Genomic DNA, 16,397 nt, shown 5'->3' on the forward strand with positions numbered 1-16,397 from the left:
GCTTGGCCACATATGCGCCCATCAGAGGGAGTAAAACAGTGGAAAGCTTTATTACTTAGGCACCCAGGAAGTCCTGCAGATGATGTTGGAGACTGGGCTTGGAAATGTTGCCTGTGCCTGCTGGGTCGCTGTGAGGGGCTGTGGAGTTATGCTTTACCTGTCTAGTGACGCTGTGCGCCTTTTTTCAATTCTGTTCCTCCCAGTCCCTACTTCTGTTCCTCCCATTCCGCACTTCATGGAGTTTTACTCTCTCCGATACACTGTACATCTGTTTGTGTGTCCTTTAAAGGGCCACAGACCATAGTAATATCTAAGATTTTTCCACCTTCCCCCACATTTCCCGTCAAGAATCAATTTTTGCCTTCTAGGGGTTGATATCACACATGCTCTACATACCGTAGTGCATTTGTACTGGCAAGTATGGAGAATATGGGCATTCCTAAACTTATAAGACATGGAAGCCCAGAAAGGGCCAAGGTCAGTATACTCCATTATTGGGAATCAAAGCCAAACCTTCTCTGGTAGAGACCTTGGGCCACTGTGACAAAGAAACAGCAAGATAGATTTCAGGTTCTTCTCTCCCACAGGTATTGATGCCCAGAGGTCTTGAACCATAGGTGTTGACCCTGAATATATCTCCTGCATGCTAATGCCTACCTCAGGGTCAGCTGCCTGGGAATACACATGTCACAACTGAGTCTGTTGTTGACTTATTACTTCTGAGCATCGTGGTAGTGGGCAAAACCTTATCAACCATGAATACTTGCTGGGTCTCTTTCATTGCCCTCCAGAGCCCCTCTCCCTGTTCTGTGCTCAGGGAGACTGACCACATGGATTGCATCAATGAGCGCCTTGTCTCCAGCTTCCTGAGAGGCTTGGCCGATGAGAGGCACTGAGGTTGGAGGGGGATGAGGTTAGAGTAGTTTTTCTCCCAGCTCCTCCTCTCTCAGGTCGCAGTAGTCTGCCTGTGTCTAGTAAGGGCCCACGCTCCTGTCAGCTGGGCCTCTCTACAGCCCTCACCCTCAGTTTTAGTAGCTATCTCCTCTCTTTGGCTTCTTCAGGCCTAAAGCTTATGAGCTTCCTGCTTTTGCTAGCCCCAAGGGCATCACATTATCTTTGTGCTTCTCCTCAATTCTGCCCTCCTCTATCGTAGTCCATTTTTTGGACTCTCCTTAAATCACTCAGCTTGCAGATGACACATTTCCTGCTGGGAACCCGGCTGACACACCTAATGCGGTGACCTGAATAAGGAACGGGGCTTTGAAACCTGGGGAAACATTTCAGTGGGTAAAGGTCAGTGGGATGTGTGTGTTTGCAGGAAGGGTAGGGAGGAGAAGGAGATGCAGGTGGTGAGTGTGTAAAGATGGGTTTTGCGCGTACAGTCTTCTTGAAGGCGGTAGAGTATAAAAGTCTGCACTCTTCAGGGGTTGGGAGAAGTAATGCACAGTGTTGTGAGAAGTGGATGTAACACATTTCATAAAAGCACATGCCATAACTACCAAGATGTTATCGCAAGGAGGTGCTTAAGAGATGGCTAGATTGTTGCAATGCTGCTTGGTGACACAGTAAAGTTAATGTTTTGTAGAAGAAATGAACACTTGAGTGTTTACTCTGAGCTAGTGTGCTGATACAACACTGTACTTGAGGAGACCATCTGGTGGCTTGGCATCCTTCCATCTATGAAGCCCATGAATTTGCCATGAGATGGTGCATTTTGCGGTGGGACTTAGAAAAAGACATCATCAGAATAGTCAGTCCACTGTGAGGGCTCTTGTCTGACACGTATAGAGGTAAATAAACCATTGGGTTGTGTTCTGTCCTTTGATTATTACTGACAAATTGTTGTAGGTGGTAAGTTTCTAATACAAATTTTCATTAATCGCCACTGGACATTACACGTAAAGTACTAAGCATGGGTTCCACACATGTATACAACCCACACATCCAGTTTCTTAGTGGTCTCTCCAGTTCCCCCTGTGACCAATAAGCTAATGCTTTACATGCATACATGCTTTTATTTTTATGTAGAAGACACAGAACTGTGTCTGGTACCTACAAGATACTCTGCATATGAACCGTTTTGGTGTTCTAAGAATCTAGTGGGGCGGATACTAAGGAACTTCTTCCGGTTAGGAGTGGAGTCAGGATTTGCACTTAGACAACCCGCTCTGCAGCTTGTGTTCTGACTGTCATGCAACACTTCCTCTCATGGGGTTTGAATAGATGGGCCATGAACATGGGAACAGAGAACAGTAGTTGTCTAAGCCTTCCTTCTTCCTCCAAGAGGCCCTTCAAAGAGAACTTTCTGAGTCTAGGCCATAGAAATACCATCTTGAGTTTTAATTTTTTTTCCATCTATGAGATCTAAGATCTTGCTTACTCTCTGTTTTACAAATGACATAGCTTAGCCAAGCATGTCCCTCTAGAATTCCCAAGGCCAGGAAGATGGCCCAGGAAGTTGCTTGTGAATTTGATGGACCCCAAGAAGATCCTTCTGTCCCAAAATATGTCTCTAATAGCCTGTATTGTGTCTGAAATACTCTTTCTTAGAGTTAGTGCTTCAAGTCATGGACTCATTGGGGTCTTGAGCCCCAGTATAAATAACCAAAGATCTTTTGCCAGTAGGTTTTTTCTTTTTAAAGGCTAACAGAAACCTATTCAGACTTGCTCTAGAAATAGAGATAATTGTATCCAAATGACACAAATACTGTTTCCCAGAGCACAAGATTACAAAGCAGCTTGGGAATTGGTTCTTAGCAATTTTTTGGTTTCTAGGGAATTCCTAACAGCAAGGCAAATATTCTCTCTGAGGCTGTGTGCATCCTTGTTTCTGGTATTCCTTACAGAGGAAAGAGAGTGAGGCAGAAATACAGACTGACCTTCTCTGCCTTGGCCCTCTCATGGAAGGAAATGACCACTTCAACCCTATGCACACTTCAGTCCAAGGGTTTATAAGGGCTTGTCTCAGAATCTTGATTCCATATCCCCTAGAGAACATGCTTGGCTCAGCTCTTGTCAGGGGTCCACCCTGGGTCCAGTCACCTGGACTATGGATGAGGCTACATAGTAGTTGCCCAGTATGGGTGCCATTGGATCAGATATTCAGAGAAGGGGACATACAAAGCAGGTCTTCCAAGAGTGTGGGGGAATAACGTAGAAACATGGGGATCTCTCCTACAACATCATGAGGATGACTACCTATTAATTAACTCCTCCTATCTGATGGCCCTCAGATAAAAAATGTGCTTTTGAGGCACTGCTGAAGATAAGGTAATCCTGGATGGTACTGTGAAATGGATAGGAAGGGAGTTGCCGGGTTCAGAAGCGGTGCACAAGGAGGAAAATGATCACGTTTTGGAGAGCACTCTGGCAAGCGAGATATATATATACACACACACATATATATATATATATATATATAATCAGCATACTCCTTAAGTCTTTTCTATTTTTCTTTTTCTTTTCTCCTTCATATATTTTTTTTTAATTTGAAGGAGACCTTATAAGTTTAGTGCAGTCCCTCGTTCTCTTTTCCAGTTGAAATTGAGGTTTATGAGTTTACAATGATCTCCCCGGGGTTACAAAGCTAATTAGGATCCTGGCTTCTATCTCTGCACCTCACTGCTGGTTCTTCATGCTACTCTCCACCCTACTATGTCCAATCCTGCATTTTCTTTAATGTGACATCCTTCTCTGACCTCTCAGTTACACCATGTTGTGGCAGAAATATCTCACAACCTCCCAAGAACCATTTGTGAGCAAGCTGTAGAAATTCCAATTTCCTTGGAATTTCCCTCAGGTTAAAAAAGCAGCTTGAGTTTCTCAAGCTTAGTTGCTCAGCTACTAAAAAGTAATGTTAATACCACCAAAGGGCTTAAAAGCAAATTGTGGAAAAGGGAAAAAAAATCATTTGATCTTAGCTGATAAAGACAGTCCTGGTGTGATAGTGCAGCTTTAGTACATTCCTCCCAGGGTCTGGTTTGGTCTGAACCTTATCTGCACAGAATTAGTGGCTTGTAGAGTTACCCAGTAACATCTTATATTTGCCAAGACCTTGATTAATGTTTAAAGAAATATGGGCAATGTTACGTGCTATTCTTTTAAAAATAGCCACTACTGACCGAAATGGGTCGGCTTTCCCCTCAAAGAGCTTCATTCCTCTTGTGTGTTACAAATAATAATATCTAACATTTGTTGAGCACTTCCTATGTGTTGGGTTCTATTCTAAGTGTTTGATATCCCTTCTAATCCTCAAAACAACCTTAGGAGGTATATGTATTTTTCCCATTTTCCTGGCATAGAAGAAATTAAGCCTTAGAAAGGTTCTGACTTGCCCTGGAGCAAATGGAGTGAGGAATCAATATAGGTCTTTATGTTCCTAAAAACTGTTCCTTTAATCACACTACTATTATGCCTCTTTAGGTATATTTATGTAGAATCAGCACAGTTCACGCTTGGCAGTTTTCAATCAGAAAGCGAGGGTTAAACATTTATTCTTAAAAAATTTCCCAATCTTCATCTTGCTCCCCCCTCCCAATAAGAATGAACTAAAACCTTCAAAGGTTAGACCAAAGAGTAAAACGGGTTTAGTGTATGAGGACTTTTATTTGGAATATGAAGTCAAAAGGCAAGATGAATAAGAATTGCTTGTTTAGAATTTCAGATAGTTTTCTCTTATCAGTGTAATTCTAGTCTTTCCCACCAGAGGGCAGTTATCACATAAAAATATGCAACCCCTCTTGGCTTCACTTTCCGACCACCAAGTCACATCACATCTGGATTTAGTTTTACAGCTCAGTACAGATCCTGAGAAGATCTCTGCTTATTTCAAGTCTGAAGCTAATATGTCATGCTTTGCTTTTTTTTTCTTTCCTAGCAACTGAAAGGAGCTTCTGATATCTTAGAAAACATCTCTTCAAATGGGAGTGCTAATGCGGGCCAAAGACAGATGCTTGTAGTTGTCCTATTTTGGAGGTAAAAATCTTGTACCAAACAATCAATGACAGTCAAAAGCATTCTTCTGTGTCCACTATTTTATACTTTATTTCACTTAAATACCATTTGGTTTCAGTAAACTGTATTGCTCAAAAAAATTGGATTTATATGCTTTTTCATGAGGATTCTAAAGATTAGCAGAGAAAAAAGATTGAAGCTTTTGATACAAAACCGATAACTTTTCAAGTTTCCAGCCTTGTGATCTAGAGAGGCAACTGCAAACACTTGTATTTATTGATCACTTAGCACAATGCCTTATGGAGAAAGTGTTTTATGGCCAGAATCAAATCCAATCTTCCCAACATCCTTGGGAGGTATGTTTTGTCACTACACCCCCATTGTAGAGACGAAGAAATTGCAATATACTCAGGTGAAGTAACACGCCAAAGGATTCCCCCCTATTCCATGTTCTTAACCACCATGAAGTAGTAGATTTGTTAGAGATTAGATGGGCCCAAGTGAACAGACACATGGTTCAAGATCAATGGTGCTCAGAAAATCAATGGTGCTTAGAATCTCCTGGTGCTCATAAAATCAATCTCCAGAAAAGGAGGATGAGGTGGGGTGGCTAGGCTACCTGGCTGTTCTCACTGGCTGCACTGCAGGCTCCACTGTGTCCAAGGGCACAGCCACTTGGGCAATGGTTACAGACCATCATTCCATGGCAGGCAATGATCCCAGGTGGTGTCTGAACTCAGAAGACAGACAGTCTGGCAGGAGCCTGGCTAGCAGGCAGAGAGCACAGAAACTAGGATCCATGCCTACAGAAAGAACAGGTGGGCTCCAGAGAGGTACCCTAGCCCTAGCCATGGGTTAAGATTCAGGACGGGGTCCAGGCCCTAAGAAGGGCTTTGGAAGTTGGCAGGGGAGAAATCAAAGTGAGGAGAGAATCTTGGCCAATGTTCAGCCTTACACATTGGGCTAACTCCCAGAGTAAGAAGGGCTCTGATTTGGAATTTGGCTGGAGACTCAAGAGGGCAGGCCAATACCCAGTTGTGTAGTTATGCCCCAGGGTCTGAGAAGGTTGGCTTCACTGCAACAGTGAACTGAGGCTATTGGTAAGTCATTTGCCTTGGCTACAGTGGATTCAGGAACAGAAGCAGTGATGAGCCTGACAGTGGGTACATTGGTGAATCCATCAAAAAGGACTCGGGGAAGGCAGGGTAAACATAGTTGGGGTTCATTCTGAATCTGCACTTCTTGACCTAGCATGTCCATTCCTGAGCACTGCCAGATAAACCTGATTCCAGGATGATAACTCCCATCAGGAACCATAAGCTGTGTCTTCAGACTTGTGGACCTGAAGGGTCATGAGCACATCAAAACCAAATGAATGAGTAGAATCTTTTAAAGCATTTCTCATTCACTAGCTCTTGAACACCTGCTCTATGTCCCATGATTCTTAGCATAGTACCTAGCTCCATAATGTGTAAAATTAGACCCAGGAGTTTATAACAAAGGTGCAGGTTGAACCTCAAACCCAGCAAGTGCAGGACGATTATTTTCTGCTGAAATTATGTGGGTAGTCAACAGGGAGAGGGAGTGTTGCGCCTTAAAGGAAGGACATCAGAGCATCAGCGGTAAGATGAGGATGAGGACATCTGTATAGTTTCCTGTGACTGTTGTAACAAATGACCAAAAACTGTGCAGCTTACCTACAGGTGTTTATCCTCTCCCAGTGCTGGAGACCAATGGTCCAACAGCAGGGCTGACTCCCTCTGGATGCTCCTGAGGAGAAGCCATTCCTCACCTCTTCCAGTGTCTAGTGGCTGCTGGGATTCCTTGGCTTGCGGCCACATCACTCAAATCTTAATAAGACCAGCATCTGCAATCTCTCTCTGCTCCATGTTCTTTGTGCTCAGCTTTCTCTTCTGTGTATGTGTGTATGGAGTCTCCCTCTGCCTTTCTCTTATAAAGACACCTATGGTGGCATTTGGGGCATGTCAACACCCTTAATTTAATCACATCTGCAATGTCTTCACCAAGTAAGGGAGTATTTACAAATTCCAGGGATTAGGACGTGGACATCTTTTGGAGGGCCATGATTCAGCATCCCATTATTATATTATTAAAGCATCCCAAATGAAAGAAATAGCATGAGGGGGGAAAAAGCAGGAGTGGTTGGAGGACAACAGAGCAGTTAGTCTAGAGGATAGGGATCATCCAGAGCAACCCTCCCCACCTATCTTTTTGGTCCTATTGGTGGGGGCCTTGAATCCCAGACCGAAGAGTTAGGAATATATGATGAAGGAAATCCTATAATGTAGCTTTAGACAGAATTGTCAAGATCAGATTGTATGACTGCAACAGTTTTCCCATAAGAGAGCTTTAAACCACTGCAAGTACTTGATCAGAGGAAGGATGATACCATCTAAGCTGTGTCTTAGGAAGACTGCCTTCTCTGGCCTCTCAAACCCTGTTAAAATGTAATAGTGCTTCTTATGGCTCCTATATAAAGTATAAGCTCCCTAATGGGAGTTTGGCTCCAAAGCTAACACTGCAGAGCTGACTCCAGCCTACAAGATTGTAAAGAGGTCCAGTCAAATATCCCTTCAAACATCCTGGGTGCACGTTCCAATGTGTCCATCCCTTTATCTCCTTCCAGACTGCTGCTACAGTCTGTTGTCATCTCATGACTGCTTCTCCAGGCAGCAGAGGTCCTTGGCTCTGGTTTACCCAAAGCATGCATACAGCCCCTTTTCTTAATTCCCTCAAAGCCTAGTTGATAGCAGGCTCCAGTGTGGAACAAAACCTTATTCATGAATTCTTCAAAAGAAATGTTTAAGACACGATATTGGCCATCCAGTTCTCAGCTCTATCAGCCATGCCCCCTCAGAAACCCTTGCCAACCAGCTCTCTCCTTTCCAGCAGACTATTGGTCAATTTTCTTAAAAGCATATTATTGAAACAAAACAAGCCTTTCAGGGCTTATGTCAGCCTCAAGAAAATTATTTCCAACACCTCCCACCTGGTTCCTTGAAATTGTAGTCTGTATGCAATATTCACTCCCCGACCCACTGGACTTTCACTTCTGCCCCTACCTTGCCTCTGACTCTCCCCTTAGTTACGTCAGAGACACCCTTGCTCCTAAATCTATGCTTCCATTCTTATCTTCCTTAACCTCTTCATCCTTTGACATGAACCATGCTGTTTGACCTTGCCTTACTTCTCACTTCCCTACCTCCTGTCTCACCACCGCTGCGGGAGAAAAACCAGTTCAGACCATCACAGTCTCTCTGCAGAGAAGTAATTCATTCCACAAAGATGGTAAACCACCTTGCTTAATAACATAAAAAGTTAAGTGTTTTCCAAATTGTGGTTTATGACCAATTGGGGGTACTGAAATCCACTTAGTGAGTTGCAAGACTCACTGTTAAGCTAAATAGAATTGAATAGAGACCATCAGACTGGATCACATGTAGTAAAGATAAGTGTTTTGTGCCAGTACGTGCATATGTGTGTTCATTGGGTGGAGGTGCTAACTATATTTCTTATTGTGGGTCCAGTCAGAAAAGTAGGAAGTAAAAAAGGCAAAAAAAAAAAAAAAAAAAAAAAAAAAGAGTAAAAAAGGCACTTCTTAATGAAGGTAACTCCTATATTCTAGAATAGAACTTAAACTTTAATTTGGAAGTAAAACAAAACAAAACAAAAATCTTCAGCAGGACTTTTGATTTTAAAGAGACAAAAAACAGTGTTTATAGCCAAACTATGGAAAGAGCCCAAATGTCCATCAACTGATTAATGGATAAAGATGTACACACACACACACACACACACACACACAATGGAATATTACTCAGTCATCAAAAGGAATGCAATCTTGCCATATGCAATGATATGGATGGAGCTAGAGTGTATTATGCGAAGTGAAATAAGTCAGGCAGAGAAAGACAAATATATGATTTCATTCATATGTGGAATTTAAGAAACAAAAAAGATGAACTTGTGGGAAGGGAAAAAAAAGAGAGGGAAACAAACAATAAGAAACTCTTATAATAGAGAATACACAGGGGTGATGTAGGGAGGTGGGTGGGGGATGGGCTAGATGGGGGATGGCCACTAAGGAGGGCACTTGTCAGGATGAGCACTGGGTGTTGTCTGTAAGTGAGGAATCACTAAGTTCTACTCCTGAAGCCAATATAACACTGTCTGTTAACTAACTAGACTTTAAATAAAAAACTTGAAGAAAGCACCCCCAGAATTTTGGTTCACTCCTAGAGCAACTGGTAAAAATTCAAGAAGCTTTGAAAATGTTATTTTGTCCCAACAAAAATGACACACCAGGCTTTCCATGCTCACCTCTCCAGCCTCATGTTCCCACTTTGTCTCCTGGATTCTGTACTGAAGCCACACAGAGTCCTTTGTGTCCTGCAATCACAGAATTCTGGCTCCAGGTCCTGCAACATGCCATTCTGTTGCAGGGAACACTCCAACTCCCCCCTTACCTTCCCTGCCCAAAGCTTCATCTGCCCCACTCCATCATCCCTCTCATCCAGGCTGAGAGACCGCTCTTTCTAGGGAACCTTCTTAGACTCCAAGCCTAGCTGTTACTGGACTCCTCAAATGAGCCCCTATGCATGGGGGTCTGGATGAGCAATTCATGAAGCCGACTATGGCACTCTTTCCCACCTGTTTTATTATTGCAGCACCCCCCCCCAGGGTATTTTAAAACATTTTTCATCTAATTCTCGTCCTTCTCCCCCATGAAAATTTAATATCACAGATACACCATGTGTCTGTTTGTGTACTGTGGGCCTTTGGAGGGCCAGGAACCATTATCTAATGGCTAAAATTTTACATAATGTTAAATTATATGCAATTTTTTCTCTATAAGGACCAATTTTTGTCCCCTTGTGGGTGACACTGCCCCCATAGAGAATGCATGGAATTGAATAAAACTCTGCTGGTCCTCTTGAAAGGGCTAAGAAAAAAAAAAAACCAACAACAGTGCGCTCTTTCCTGATGAGAAGCTTATGTCAAATACTGAATAGGTGAAGGAAGGTAAAGTTGAAGTACAGACTTAGCAATGAGGCTGACCGACCTAACCAAGGGCAGAGTCGGTGGTAGGGCAAAAGTCACTCTGCAGCAGTGTGGAGGGAGACAACTGAATACAGACCACAAATCCAAGGACATGGGCTGTGAGGGGATGAGAATAACCAGCTCAAAGGTGACAGAAGGTCTAGGAGGTCTTGTTTTAAAAAGATGGGGCACACTTGATTTCAGGCTGATGGAGCATGGATTCTGAGAGACTGGAGAATACCCAGGAAGGGGTAACTGGCTGGATGAAAGCCCGGGGGGGGGGGGGGGGGGGGGAGGGGACAAGGGAATCATAAGCAAGGCAAAGAGGCTCCTCTCTTTCTGACATGTCTGGGTATCAATGTAGAAGGGCCTCAGGGGAAGTCATTTCATCTGGGAGAGTGAGACCAGGACCCAAGGGAAAGCCTGAGGAGTGGAAGACATTTGCAGTATCCACTTTGGAGAAATACGAGAAGCTGGTCGAAGTACACAGAAGGATGGCCCAGTGGCACCAAGGGCCAACTGAAATAAGAAGTACAAAGTCTGTAGCAGTTTGACGTTTTTTTCCCTATAGTTTTCCAGGCACTGTCTTAGGTGCTGGGGATATAGTAGCGAACCTTAAGTTTCTTTTCTTTTTTTTTTAAGTTTATTTATTTTTGAGAGTGAGAGAGAGAGAGAGAGACAGAGTGCAAGTTGGGGAGGGGCAGAGAGAGAGAGAGAAAGGGAGAGAGAGAGAGAGATAGGGAGACGCAGAATCCGAAGCAGGCTCCAGTCTCTGAGCTGTCAGAACAGTCTGATGTGTGACACAGGGCTCCAACTCACAAACCATGAGATCATGACCTGAGCCGAAGTCAGACACTTAACCGACTGAGCCACCCAGGTGCTCCATGAACCCTATGTTTCTGACCTCAAACTGCCATTGTCTGCCTTCCCCAACTGGAATATAAATTCTTAAGTAGGATGGCTTTACATACCGGTAATGGTGATGAAGATAAAAATAGAGTACTGTAATGGAGTGACAGATGGAAGATCCTACTGGATGGTCAGGAAAGGCCTGTCTGAAGAGATGACATTTGTCCTGAAGCCTGAATGGTACAAAAAGGGCAACCTTGAGGCATTCTGAGAGTGGAACTTTCAAAGAAAAAGGGACTCCAGCACAACAAGCCTGAGGAAGAAACAAACTGTAGTATTCAAGGACAGACAGTGTGGGCGAATCATAGGATCAAGGGAGAGAGGTGAGGAGGAGGTCAGCAGGGACCAAGTACTGCTGAGCCTTGAATAGCTGAGGGTTAGGGGTGCCAATAACCTGCACAGTTGAAAATCCAAGTATAACTTTTGACTCCCCCAAAACTTAACTACAAATAGCCTTCTGTTGACTGGAAGCCTTACCCATAACATAAACTGCCGATTAACACATATTTTGCATGCTGTATCTATTATACTGTGTTCGTACAATAAAGTAAGCTAGAGAAAAGAAAACGTTATTAGGAAAATCACAAGGAAGAGAAAATAGTACTAGACTGTATTTATAGAAAAAACAAAAACAAAAAAACCCATGGCCGAGAGACAGTAGGGCAAGAGTTGGGGCAGAAAGACCAGTTTGGAAGCCTGGTAGATTCTCCAGAGGGAGAAAGGGCCAAGGTAGTTGATGAGGTGGGGGGGGGGGGGCAGTTCTGGGGTGGGCAGGGTCAAAGGGCAGTTTTTGGAAAATGCTGGGAGAAGTCTTGGATGTTGCATCAGATGCTCATGCCTAACCCAGGCAACTCACACAATCCCACGTGGAAATACCACTCACATCCGGTCCTCCTTGCCTATTTTAGAGGTCCCTGGAGGCAAGAAACTGTAAGATTAATTGGATACATTTTCCTCTGACCACCCTAACAGAATTCTTTTAAGAGTTTATTTTTTAGGCAGTTTTAGTTTTAAGATTTTCAGTTTTAATTTTTTAAATAGGCTTTCTTTTTTTACAGCAGTTTTTTAGAGCAAGGTTGGGGGAGGGAGGGATGAACAGGTAGAGCACAGATTTTTAGGGCAGTTGAAGCTACTCTGTATGATACCATAAGAGTGGATACATGCCATTACACATTTTTCTAAATGCATAGAATGTACCACACCAAGAGCAAACCCTAATGTCCACTGTGGACTTTGGGTGATCCTGATGTGTCAATGTGGATTCACCAGTTGTAACAAATGTACCTCTCTGGTGGGGGATGCTGACAATGGGGGAGGCTGTGCACGTATGCGGGCAGGGATTATATGAAAAATCTCTGTACCTTTTTCTCAATTTTGCCATGACTATGTCTAGTACTTTAAAGCCAAATCCTTATTATCTTGTCTATTTCCTGCCACGGGCAATGAGCTCAATTCTTACCTCTCAGAGCAGCACTGATGAAAACACCTCTCAATATTTTATGAGTCAGAGGATGTTGACATATCTAAAAGAATACATTTTTCCCTCCAGGGCCACCAACCTGTAAAGTGCAGGTGAAAAAAGCTGAGTGTGCACAGCATTAGGGCATGTTCTTAGGTACCCACCAAAATGTCTGTGGAGGTTTTCAGAGTAATAAAAAGGAGCTAAGGGAGATCATTCCCTCTTGTTTTCTGAAGTTTCATTTTTTAAACATTTCTTTCATTCTAAGAAAATGGATGTGATTTATTTTAACGTTATTTATTTTCGAGAGAGAGAGAGACAGAGACAGAGACAAAAAGACAAAGAGACAGAGTGTGAGCGGGGAAGGGGCAGAGAGAGAGGGAGACATAGACTCCGAGGCAGGCTCCAGGCTCCGAGCTGTCAGCATGGAGCTCGAACCCACGAGCCATGAGATCATGACCTGAGCCGAAATCGGACATTTAACTGACTGAGCCACTCAGGCCCCCCAGAAAATGGATATGATTTTTAAGGAAAGTTATTCCTGAGTCTACCTGATCTAGAAAATACTAACCTCCGTGGAGTGGAAGTTTTCTATATTTTAAGCCTTCTTGTGCATTTGTACATTAAACACACTGTTAGAATAAAAAGCACAAATGTGTTCATAGTGAAAAGCCAATCTCCCTCCAGCCCCTTCCTCCCAATCACTGTCACCATTGCATGCGGTAGCCCGGCTTCAGCCACATATCTTTTAGAGAGATTCTATTTATATAAGCAAATACCTACTTATACAAAAAACAAAAACAAAAACAAAACCCCATAAATAGTAGCATATCATATGCTGTTTTTACTTAGCACATTTTGGAGATCCTTCTCCAGCAGTGGGTAAAAAGTTGCCTCATTCTTTTTCAATATAAGTTGAATATAAAGGGTGTGATAGTTATTACACCCATAAAGAAATAGTTACCCATAAAGAAATTATGGGTCATTTATTTTTGCCACTTTAATAGCAGAGCTACAACTAGATCCATCCTTAGCTTTCTGGGCCTAACTATCAAGTAGTTCAACGCTTTAACATTTTCCTCTCCCCTGTGGCTTTATTTTCATTACTAGGTTCCTCATTCTATGCCCCACTCAACCCCCATCTGAGGTTTGACATCATTATCTAACTTAGTCGACTGATCTCATTTTTGATGAGTCAAATGTAATAAACCCAGATGACTTGGCTCAGATGTCCCTTCAGGACAAGTGATGAAAAAGATGAAAGGAAAGAAAATGTGTAGGACAGAGGGCTGAGAGTTTGGTGAATGTCTGAAATTTGAATATGTGTCTGTGTATCTTAATTCCTAGTCAACTATAGCTACATTCATCCCTCCCAGCTTTGCACTTGGAGACAAGGGAGACAGAAGTCTTAGCTCATATTATGAGTACACATCTCTGGACTATGGTAAGAAGTCACAGTCCCTTAGATCACTGCAGTTCACAAGGACAGACACTCAGAAATTCTGTAAATGCTGTTTCTGATTCTAATTCCCCTTTTCTCTTGAGGTAAGCAAAGCAGACACATTTGCCAAGGATAGCTGAGAGTGTAAGCACGATCCTTGCCTGGGCAGCTTCAGCCGGCCGTGTGCTAAATGCAACTTTGAACCATACCCTATAAATAGCCGTTCATTGTCAGCGCGTGTGAAAAGACAAGAGTGGGTGTGCGGCGGTAGGATGCAGGCCTAATTAAGTAGTTGCGTCTGCGCAGGGTTCCAAGAGAAGAGCCGTTGCGACTGATAATCCAGTCAGTAGGCAACTGCGAGGGTTTGCTCCTGACGGCACATAGACCGAAGCAAAGCGGTTCAATGCTGGCTTTGACTCCGACCATGGCAAAAATCATCTTGAGGCACCTCATAGAGACTCCGGTGCGCTACGAGGAGGAGTTTGAAGCTCGAGGTTTGGAAGACTGCAGGCTGGATCATGCTTTATACGCGCTGCCGGGGCCAACCACGGTGGACGTGAGCAAAGCCAGGGCGGCCCAGGCTCCTCGGGTGGACTCAGTGGTGGAGATGCCGACCCAAGAAGGCAAGTCCCGCTTCCAGATCCTGCTGGACGTGGTCCAGTTCCTCCCCGAGGATATCATCATTCAGACCTTCGAAGGCTGGCTGCTGATCAAGGCTCAGCACGGAACCAGAATGGATGAGCATGGTTTTATCTCAAGAAGCTTCACCCGTCAGTATAAGCTGCCAGATGGCATTGAGACCAAAGATTTGTCTGCCATCCTCTGTCACGATGGAATTCTGGTGGTGGAAGTAAAGGATCCAGTTGGGACTAATTGACATCAATTCCTGTTCTCACGGCTCCAGGAAGATTAGAGTTCAGCCAATGGTACCACAGGGAATGTTTGTATTAACCACATTTGAAGTGGTTTTTGTGAAGATTAAAAGTAGAGACATAGTTCCTGGTATGTTGAGGTTGTTTTTGTTGTTCTCCCTCAGAGAGGAAAATTGTTAAATGTTCCTACCGTTCAAAGCGATGCTATTCTTACACCCGAAACAGTGACGGTTTAGGAGGCGGGTTTCAGACTAGTGAAGACTCGGAATTATTTCCTTGTTACTCCAACAATGCCACAGAATCTGCTTTTGTAATAATTGATGGCAAAAGAACCATACTGATATCTTATCCATTTTATGAAGACTCTTTATATTGCTAAAAAAAGCTGTGATTCCCTTCACTTGACAAGCTCTTCTTTTCCGTGAATTTTAATTGAAGTGGAACTTTGTAAATATAGAGTGTGAAGGTTAAAATACAGTACTTCGAAATTGGATCTGAAATATATTTATGATTCACTACAGCTGTCACTGCCTTAAACATAATATTGGAATGTTCAGATATGAATTTTATTTTTAAAAAGCTCTAAATATGTACCCCATTTTTAAAAAGATGAACTGAATCCTATTTGAATGTATTTTTGACAACAGCATATGTTCTGTGGATATTTATGCGATTGTACAAAGATATGTGTTGACTCCTACCCTTATAAGTTCATATTGAGAAACCACTTTTAAAAGTACAGTTACTGAATTAAAGAGTTTTAATCTGTGTTCTTTGATGCTGTTTAAAAGTTTCGATTTCAGAAGATGGCAAAATGGACTGCATCTGCTCTCTCTGCATAATCCTCGGCTTTAAATAGCCTGGCAGGTCGGGGAGGTTCCCAGGCCTGGGCTCACACAGGGGGCTAAGTTTCTACAGTGCACTGCCGAGTGCTGCTTCAGCTGAAGGGAAGGGCTGAGACGTTGGAGGTTCAGGATTTGCTTTAGTAGGAGTACTGCCATCAACAGCTGGTCTCTGGGTCATTCCAAACATTTGCTATCTCATTCTGTACATGCTAAATATTTCTCGGGAGGAAGTAGCCGCCTTTACCCTGCACCCACCGTGTGCTGCCGGGGAGTCTGTGCACGGCTCTGGGAATAGAAGAGGCTGGGTGTGGAAAGAGCCAGGGCAGACTCAGGCCACTGACAGCACCCCTGTGCTACTCCATGGTGCATGGCGTGTAGTTCTGGTGAAAACAGGAGAGATACGGAGCAATAGAAAAAGAAATCAAACAGTTCTAAAAGTAGTTTTGAAAACAAATGTGATCAGAGACATTTGTTTACAATATAATTAAACTGAAATAATTATGAAGCTGTATGTTAATGTTTATCCACCGAGGTTTGTGTATCTAACTCTAAGAAATTTTGTTTGACAAAGTGACTATCACGGACCAGCTCTGCTACGTTACAAAGATAATCGTAGTTATTGGGATTACATCTACTAATATGATTAGAGCTGGGATACCATTTGTCCCACATTAGATTATTCTTTCCCAATGTTTGGCAGGATGGTGTGAAAACCAACTAGTGCTTTGAGAAAACAACCAACCAACCAACCAACAAAAAACCCCTCTCATTTGGCCTTAACCTTACTCTAGATGAGGTCCTACTTCTGGGAAAATTCGGGAAGTAAAAATCTTACCACGAGGAGCCACTGAGAGAAA

At 43.1% G+C, this 16,397-nt stretch overlaps 2 protein-coding genes across 3 annotated transcripts in view; one reads left to right on the forward strand and one right to left on the reverse strand.

Annotated features, from left to right (window-relative positions):
• The window catches only part of ARL15 (ADP ribosylation factor like GTPase 15), a 554,296-nt gene that overhangs the window by 499,413 nt on the left and 38,486 nt on the right, over positions 1 to 16,397 (reverse strand). The gene's annotated exons all lie outside the window — the stretch shown is intronic.
• Positions 14,026 to 15,464, forward strand: HSPB3 (heat shock protein family B (small) member 3). Its single transcript, XM_058719556.1, has one exon. It carries the CDS (start codon positions 14,227 to 14,229, stop codon positions 14,698 to 14,700), a length of 474 nt encoding a protein of 157 aa, XP_058575539.1. The 5' UTR covers positions 14,026 to 14,226; the 3' UTR covers positions 14,701 to 15,464.

The sequence above is a fragment of the Neofelis nebulosa genome, chromosome 1 (genome assembly GCF_028018385.1).
Source record: "Neofelis nebulosa isolate mNeoNeb1 chromosome 1, mNeoNeb1.pri, whole genome shotgun sequence".
Lineage (NCBI taxonomy): Eukaryota > Metazoa > Chordata > Mammalia > Carnivora > Felidae > Neofelis > Neofelis nebulosa.

Coding starts and splice junctions, on each gene's coding strand:
- HSPB3 (XM_058719556.1), top strand. CDS start 14,227: ATGCTGGCTTTGACTCCGACCATGGCAAAAATCATCTTGAGGCACCTC.